The sequence below is a fragment of the Centruroides sculpturatus genome, unplaced genomic scaffold, assembly GCF_000671375.1.
Source record: "Centruroides sculpturatus isolate CEXI.00-Female unplaced genomic scaffold, Cexi_2.0 scaffold54, whole genome shotgun sequence".
Taxonomy (NCBI): domain Eukaryota; kingdom Metazoa; phylum Arthropoda; class Arachnida; order Scorpiones; family Buthidae; genus Centruroides; species Centruroides sculpturatus.
In genome coordinates, this window is record NW_019384340.1 from 1098637 (window position 1) to 1106913 (window position 8277).

General features: G+C 27.8%; 1 protein-coding gene across 2 annotated transcripts; it reads left to right on the forward strand.

Annotated features, from left to right (window-relative positions):
* Positions 1–1187: 1187 nt before the first annotated feature.
* On the forward strand, positions 1188–7216 carry LOC111633860 (degenerin mec-10-like). 2 transcript variants are annotated; one of them, XM_023378498.1, is made up of 14 exons: positions 1188–1327; positions 1401–1530; positions 2108–2419; positions 2523–2643; positions 4930–5024; positions 5086–5210; positions 5288–5466; positions 5533–5628; positions 5710–5812; positions 5951–6017; positions 6529–6589; positions 6669–6709; positions 6787–6862; positions 6935–7216. In XM_023378498.1, exons 3-14 carry the CDS (start codon positions 2118–2120, stop codon positions 7115–7117), a joined length of 1449 nt encoding a protein of 482 aa, XP_023234266.1. In that variant the 5' UTR covers positions 1188–1327; positions 1401–1530; positions 2108–2117; the 3' UTR covers positions 7118–7216. The 2 variants fall into 2 exon arrangements, with proteins under 2 accessions (XP_023234266.1, XP_023234270.1); XM_023378502.1 differs by lacking the exon at positions 1188–1327 and having other exon boundaries at positions 1398–1530.
* The last annotated feature ends 1061 nt before the right edge of the window (positions 7217–8277 follow it).

Here is an 8277-nt window from a genome sequence, read left to right on the forward strand (position 1 = left end):
CCATATTTACGAGGTACATTTAAAAAAAAATACGGTACAGGAATATGGAAATAACTTTTTATTTATTCAAAGTACATGTAATAAGGTTTTTTGCGGTTAAGTTTTAAAAATGATGTACATTCGCTGGCCTTTACGGGTGATATACATTTGGAGCCGCTCCTTGACGTTCTCTTCAACTCTCACCAGCATCTATCTGGCGATTTCCTCGTGAATGGTCTCCTTGAGTTCTTGTAGTGTTCGAGGGCGATGTTTAAAAACCTCAGTATCGGTTGGAAGTCACAGTAACAGTGATACCATCGTCTTCAATAAAAGGCTCTACGATACCTATACAGGTCAAAGTACACCAAACGCTGACTTTCGGACTGTGAACAGGTCGTTGTGGAGTTCTCGGGGGTTTCTAGCAGCCCAATAACGAAAATTCTGCTCGTTCACTGTGTCAGACAGATGAAAATGTGCTTCGTCACTACTTCGCTAGAAGACACAGTTGTAAAGATTTAACATCATTTTTAAAACCTAACCAAAAAAAACCTTATTATATGTACTATGAATAAATTAAAAGATTTTTCCATATTATTGTACCGCTCTGTTTTAAATTTACCTCGTAAATATGGGACTCCCCCACCCTGTACTATTTAATAATTCATCATGGTCGATTAAAGAAGTAAAATAATAATATATATAACTTACAGATAATGTTAATATAATATATGTAAAGAGTATGTATATTAATGTATGTAATATATTTAAATGTATGTCGTCAAGAAAAGGTGTCATCATATTCTATCTTTTGCTGTGAATGAGAATTATCTATGAACGATTTCAAGTTATATTTTTAGGTATTTACTACACTTTACATTACAATTCCAGTTTTGTAGCAGTTGGTTTGAGTCTTGTGTCACTTCACTTGAACTAGCTGTGTGAAAAATTAACTTAAACGTACATATTAATTTATTATGTAAAATAATTATCTTACTATCATAATATTATTATTATGATAGTAAAATTATAATATAGTAATAATATAAATTATTATTATGATATAAAATTATAATTAGTATTATTGTAAAATAAAATAAAGTATTAAAAAAATTTTGAAGGACAGAAAGTCATTGTTCATTTAATAATAGTAATTATTAATTAGTGCGTTAAAAGAAGTGACGGAAATTAGTATTTTAAATAAGTATTAAAAGATAGAAGTAGAAGACTTATAAAAGTGAGACGAACTGAATAAAAGTCACTTGTCTAAACTTTTATAGCGAATTTACAATATCTAAAAGCATTTCATTTCTGTTTTGAATTAGCTATAAATATTTATTTCAACATTAAAGTAATCAGTTTTACCGTATTTAAAATACGAGAAAACTTTACAACGTTAAAAAAATCATTACGTTTTTTTACAGTACAGACGGGAGGTTAGAAATGTTTTCTCCCCATTCAGTGAAGTGGAACTTTCCAAAGTCGCAGGCAACTATAAGCTGTGTTTTTATTCGTTTTTGATTTCATACCGAGATGACAGAGGAATTTTTATAGGTAAAATTTTTATGATATCATTAACAATAATTTTATATTAAACGAATTATTATTTATATTTGTTTGAACTTGTATTGTCATTTTATTTATTGTTTTAAACTATTTATAACTATAAGCTACTCAAGCAGACAGTCATCAGTCAACGTTATCCATATACACTATTTGTCTTTGTAATTGCTCTAATAAAATGCGTAATATCTTTAATTTATTGTATTAATATATCCTGTAATGAAAATAAATGTTAAAATTATTTTAATTGTAATAAAGAATTAGAATAAATGAAATAGGAAAAATAATATCTAATATTTTATAATCCTGTTATGTAAATATTAGCAAATTTTAGAACTTGATAACTCTGTAACCTATGTGTTTACTTTGTTATATAATAGTACTGGTAGGGCACTGGTTAACCATCTGTTCCCATATAAACAAAACCTTTCTTTCGTAATAAAAGTAACGACAGCGCTTCAATTATTCTTCTGTTACTACTGAGGCACCCTGCAGATAATATATGGAGACGTTGTATTTAAATTACGAATAAATAACTTAAATTCTAAAACTTTATATTTTATAATAGGAAGTATACGATGGATAATAATACCAATGAAACAAGAAATAAATCTACCTGTAAAGAAAAGGGTATTTACTTCCTAAAGTTATTAGAAGATGTACAATTAACTGGAATACCTCAAATAGTCACAGCGACTGATAAAAGAAGAAAAGTTTTCAAAATAATTGTATTTTGTACATGTTTAGCTGGATTCTTGTATCATCTTATATCATTTGTCCTTCTTTTTCTTACTTATCCTTCGACATTAGAAGTTCTAGTGACGTTTAAAGATACCAATGATCTTCCAAAACCGGTATTGACAATATGTGATCTTAATGGGTAGGAAAATCTTAATTAATTCGTATATTCTTCTTATATATAACTTCATATTTTAATTTAATTGTATTAAATACATAATATAAATATTTAATTTAATTTGTAGAATACGTCGCACTTCATTTTGTAACGAGTTGCCCGAAGATTGTGAGAAACCAAAGAATATGAAAGTTTTATGTGAACGTTTTGAATATTTCTGTGAAGACAACGATACCGATAACTTAGTGGTAAGTCATTATATAATACGCAGAAAATTAAGTTTAAAAATACATTAGCGTATATATATTATTTTAATTTATTTATTAACATAGTTTAAAACATGTTTCTACGTTTATATACCGATTTATCATGTAATTACATACTAGTTGAATTATTAATGTTTGCGTGACATTGATAACGCTTAGCTTTATGTTAGTTTCCTTGTAAACTTCACATAAATCATCTAATTATTTATTTCTGTTTATTACTACAGAACTAAAATCGTAACAGTATTTATTATTTCATTGATGAAATATAAATAATAAAAATCGTTAAATGTTATTCATGAAAACAAATTATATATAAAAAAAATAAATAAATCGTCACAAAGTTACTTCCTAGAAAATAATTCATCGTTTGAATGACCTTGTGTTTCATTGTATTCTTATCGAAATACGTCTACATTAAGGTATAGGAAATAACATTCTGCATTATTCTTAATTACCTTAACCTAATTATGTATTACTATGTTTTAAATTTAAAAACCAAATGTTTTCTGTTCATAAACTGTTTAAATTGTTATGTTATTTAAATATGGCACGAAATGACAATTTTAAAACTTATTTCTAAAATAACTTATTTACTTACTAGCAGGTAAGGTTTGTTCTTATATTATGCTCGGGAAAAGAAAAGAACAAGCATTAAGGTTAGCTAATTTGGTACTTCCAACCCTTCTATTGTATTATATTATAGAATTTGATTTATATAACTACAAAGATTATCTTATTAATACGTTGCTGATCTTACCGTTTTCACCGGATACAAGAATTAATCACCATATCTGTGTTGTGCAGTAAGCATTTACCTGTCATATTGACACTAGCTAAAAGGTAATAGTACGTATTTTACTTTCCCGGCTTTTATGTACAGTACTGTACATAGCAGAGGGAAAGTATGGCGATGGGTCAAAAAATTATCTCCCTCAAGATTTTTATATTTTTGGACACAGGAGACCTTAAAACGTCGAGAAATGCAAAAAAGTTTATGGGTTTTTTTTTCTGTATTCATGGTTGTTAGTGAGTGTGGAGGCACGGTTTTGTTCATCCTCTTTGAGGCTTAATAACTTCTGTACCTTTTGTGGAAAATTTTAAAATTTTGCAGGGAAGTTTGTATATTAGGAGCATTGATACTATTAAATATCGATTGTTCAAAGTCGAAGGAGTGGGGAGCTACAGGGGGGAAGGTCCTGTGTCATATTTCGAGTAGGATGACGCCATACGCAGTTTTAAATGTTGCTGGAAAAGTTAAGCATTGCGTTGCTGAATATTTTCATGGGGGCTGAGATTATAACAACCCTCTTCGATAGAAAGACTGGATGAAGCGGACATTCGCATAATCGTTTAGCGCAGGGGTTCCCAACTATTTTGTGGCGCGGGCGCAAAGCGGATTTAAAAAAAAAAAATTACATATTATGTCCTTTATTATAACATGCCTTTTATAACATATATTTACTATAACATATTATATATTTATTATATAATCCGAATCATTGAGATTTTTGATACCGCATTTCATTTGCTAATTTCTCACGGTTGGAAGTGTAAGATGATAATCCCAATCGTAAACAATCTTCAAGGTTGGCATTTGTAAATTGAGATCTGATTTTTGATTTTATAATATTCATGGTTAAAAATAAAGATTTACGCAAATACGTTGTACCAAAACAGGATTTGATCTGTGTGATAAAGAATTTGCTCGAATTTTGTTAATTATTTTAACAACATAACATGTTTAAAGGATAATATTTTGGCACATAATGATTCTTGATGTATGATGAAGCGATAATTCTTAAAGTTCGGAAAGGATTCATCATTCTCGCAATGGGAAACAGAATCCATTATTGCAGCCCATCATCGCTGATGGATCATCAGTGATTATTGCTGATAACTTGTGTAAAGGCATATTCATTTATGTTAAGTAATTTTTAAAGTTATTATAAATATCTTCGCCCCTTGTTCGCTCTTGCATTTATAGTAACTTCTTTCACACTTAAATCACTGAATACCATTCTTATCATTACTGTCAATTGCGCTGTATCTGATATTTGTTGAATCGTCTAATTGTAATGAGAAATACATCCTTCCAAATTATTTTTCAACTGACTTTGTACAGTACTTGTATTGTTTGATAACGACAAATCTTGTAATTATCTCTTAGCATTGCCTAACTAGTCCTAAATGCGATTTCTGTTATTTTGAAGAAGAACTTTATATTACAATATTAAAAAATGTATTAATTTCATGTCATTCGCATAGTTTCCAATACACAATAGTTTACGTGCTGCAGAATTTTTTCGTCAAACCGTGGATAGATATGGACCTACAGCAGAAGATATGTTAGAAACTTACAGGTTAGTTTATCCACTGTTATTTCTCTTAATTCCCATAATAATTTTCCTTCCATACTTGCAGCGATATAGCAACTCCGATCTTTTATACAAATACGTATGGAATGTTGAGAAAATGCTACTCTATTGATTTATCAGAACTTCATGAACTTCATTATTTATTTTCATATGATAAACTTTCATCGTTTCGTAAGTATTACTATATTTTTCAGCAATAGTATATTTATATCATTTTTAACGTATATTAATTTTACTATTGTTTTCAGTAACGAGTGGAGAAGTTATTGCTACTATATTTCTAACATTTAATCCTAAAGAATCATCTAATCCTGCCGCTGCTATAGGAGCAAAAGTATCCGTGCATAACAAGGATCAATTAGTTAATCCTTTTGTTGATGGATTTCGTGTGAAACCAGGGAGAATTTATAACCTTCAATTGAAGGCTGTAAGTATATTTTTTGTATTTATATTTTCTATTTTTTTATTACAAATATCCATAATTATTTTGCAGATAGAAGAAAACCTTCTAGATTCTCCATACGGTACAAATTGTACAAGATACGAGCAGTTAATAGATAGAGGTATCAGCGGTTCATATAGTCGTGATGTATGCCTCAGTAAATATGCTTTCGTCCAATTTTAAAAGTAAGATACGTTTTAGAAACAATTAGTTTCCTTTTTATTGCAGTTTTGTATAATTGAATGTAAAAAAGAATTATGGTTAAAGGAATGTAACTGCGTGTTTGGAGAATATAATTTGGATTTTACAGGAAATTTCTGCGATAAAGTTGGTAAGCTGTGAGATGTTAATTATCATTCAATATATGAATTTACTTATTAAGAGTTTGGGTATTCTTCGTGAAATGTTTCAGTTTATTTCATTAGGCATATATTCATTTTCATCTAATGACGAGTAATTTTAATTTTAGAGGAGTATAAATGCATCAGAGATGTAGACGAAGATGAATGCTACAATAAATGCAAGAAAAGTTGTGAGTGAGTATTTGTTTTTAAACCTAACTTTTCTGGTACAGTACCTGTATTTGGAGTGGAAAATAGGGGAAGATACCTCCGGCAGCACCACTCTTGACTCGAATGAAACGACGAGCTTTCTTCCTGCAAGACAGTACGAATGATACAGAACCTTTTTCGAAGATAAATTAAATAATAATTTATATCAGGAAAATCTAAATTAGACGTGATGTGAGCAGAGAAGAATAACGATTTCTCTCGTTCTTATTGTCCCTTTCTTTTGCAATATTTTCATTCAATAATAGTGTTTTCAACTGCTCCTGTTAATTTCATTTCCTTTTCTAATTAATTTTCTTATTATAGTAAATTTAAAGCGCTTATAAAATAAAACGTATTCTTCAGTTAACGTATTTGTACAGAAATGTCATATCATTTAATAAACTTATTAAGATGTATTTTTTTTTCTGATTATGGGACGTTAGGGTTTCATCTTGCCAGATAGTTTAATTAAATTTCTATATATTGTATTTTACAGACTTAGGTATTTTGAATACGAAATAGATCAGTTGGAAATAGAACAATATCACGTAGAAAATGTAAGTCTAAATTCATCCTTTATAATTCATCATACAATAAAACTGTATGAATATTTAATACGTATTTTATATTTTCAAGTTTACGTGGGATAAAAATGACGATTGGTGGAATAACGAAAGGTATTTGATCTATTTTTATTTATATCTTCTTTTAATTGATTAAAAAAAATTCATCCCCGTTCCTTACTGTACATAAGAATATGGTATTCAACGATAAGTGTATACTACAAAAGGCCTGAAATTCTAATTTATAAATATAAACCACAATACGAGGTATGTCCAATAAAATAATATTCTATGTATTCATTTTAAAAATAGATTAAACAAATTATTTTTATCTTTCAGTTGATTGAATTTTTCAGTTATATCGGTGGTTACATAGGAATTTGGTTAGGAATATCCCTGATTGCGGTGTTCGATTTTCTAGAAATGCTATTCGTTTTCTGCTGCTGCGTAATCAAAGGGAAAATTCCTATTAAGAGAGAGAAAAAATCCAATGTTCTGTTACAAAATGATACAAACGTATAGAAATTTTTTATAAGCATTTAATACGAAACTTTAAAAAACTCAATAATATAAATTTGTAAATACTTAAATACAAATGTCAACGTTTATTTTTAATTATAAAAGATTGCTTTACTGAAAATTTTATATATTGTTATTATATATATTTTAACATATAATAATTAAGTTATTTTTATTATTATATACATTATATTTGTATTGAAAGATACGAATTTAAAACTATTCGAAATATTGTTTTATGAATTATATAATTTAGAAAATGTAATTTATGAGAATTGTATAATAAAATATTTTGATTAAAGTTTATTTTTAGATAATGTTTTTACTATTCCTACATGTATCCATTTTTTATTCCTTGTATATATAAATGAATACATGAATATCTAAAGAAATAGAAATATTTTAATACTTAACTTATATATAGGCCTATATATAAATCATATAGAAAATTTCGGTTTAGACTAGAAATAATCTTATTTCAATTCGAATATTTTCCCCCTAAAAGGAGTTAGATAACCGGCACTACTCTGTTCCTAACAGGAAAGTATGATGGACTGTTCTTAGGTATGACATTAGTAATTTAAGGTGGAGAACATATATTTTAAATGAAATAAATTTACAATATACCCGATTGCAACCGGGAATTGTGACGATGTCGCAATAATACGTACCGTTGATATACATAACACAAACGTAATAATGTTTAATGATCTGTTACTATTTTATAAATAAATAGTGTCTATTCATCTTATTATAGCCATTGTTTCCTGTCTGAGTTATTTAAAATACAAATTTTATTTTGTAAATATGTGCAAACGAGAACATTTGCCAAAAATAATACGAAAATTTAATCTAAAAATATCCATACGTTTTCCAGCCTATTTAAAAATTATAAAGAGTTAAATCTTCAAATTCTCTTTTGAGAACTCTTTTCAGTAATGAAAAACAAAACTTTTTTGTTGAAATTTATCCTTAATATATACAATATACATTTAGTACTGTACACATATATATATTGTATGTGTGTATATACAGTATTAATTATATATATACTGTTTAATTTTAGTATCAATAATGTTGCCAATTATTATTTTTATACTGTATATACATAGAATAATTTGGAAGTATTATTGATATTAAAGTATATATATGTGCGATTGATA

Coding starts and splice junctions, on each gene's coding strand:
- LOC111633860 (XM_023378498.1), top strand. CDS start 2,118: ATGGATAATAATACCAATGAAACAAGAAATAAATCTACCTGTAAAGAA. Junction 2,420..2,522: donor ACAATATGTGATCTTAATGG/GTAGGAAAATCT, acceptor TTTAATTTGTAG/AATACGTCGCACTTCATTTT. Junction 6,590..6,668: donor AACAATATCACGTAGAAAAT/GTAAGTCTAAAT, acceptor TATATTTTCAAG/TTTACGTGGGATAAAAATGA.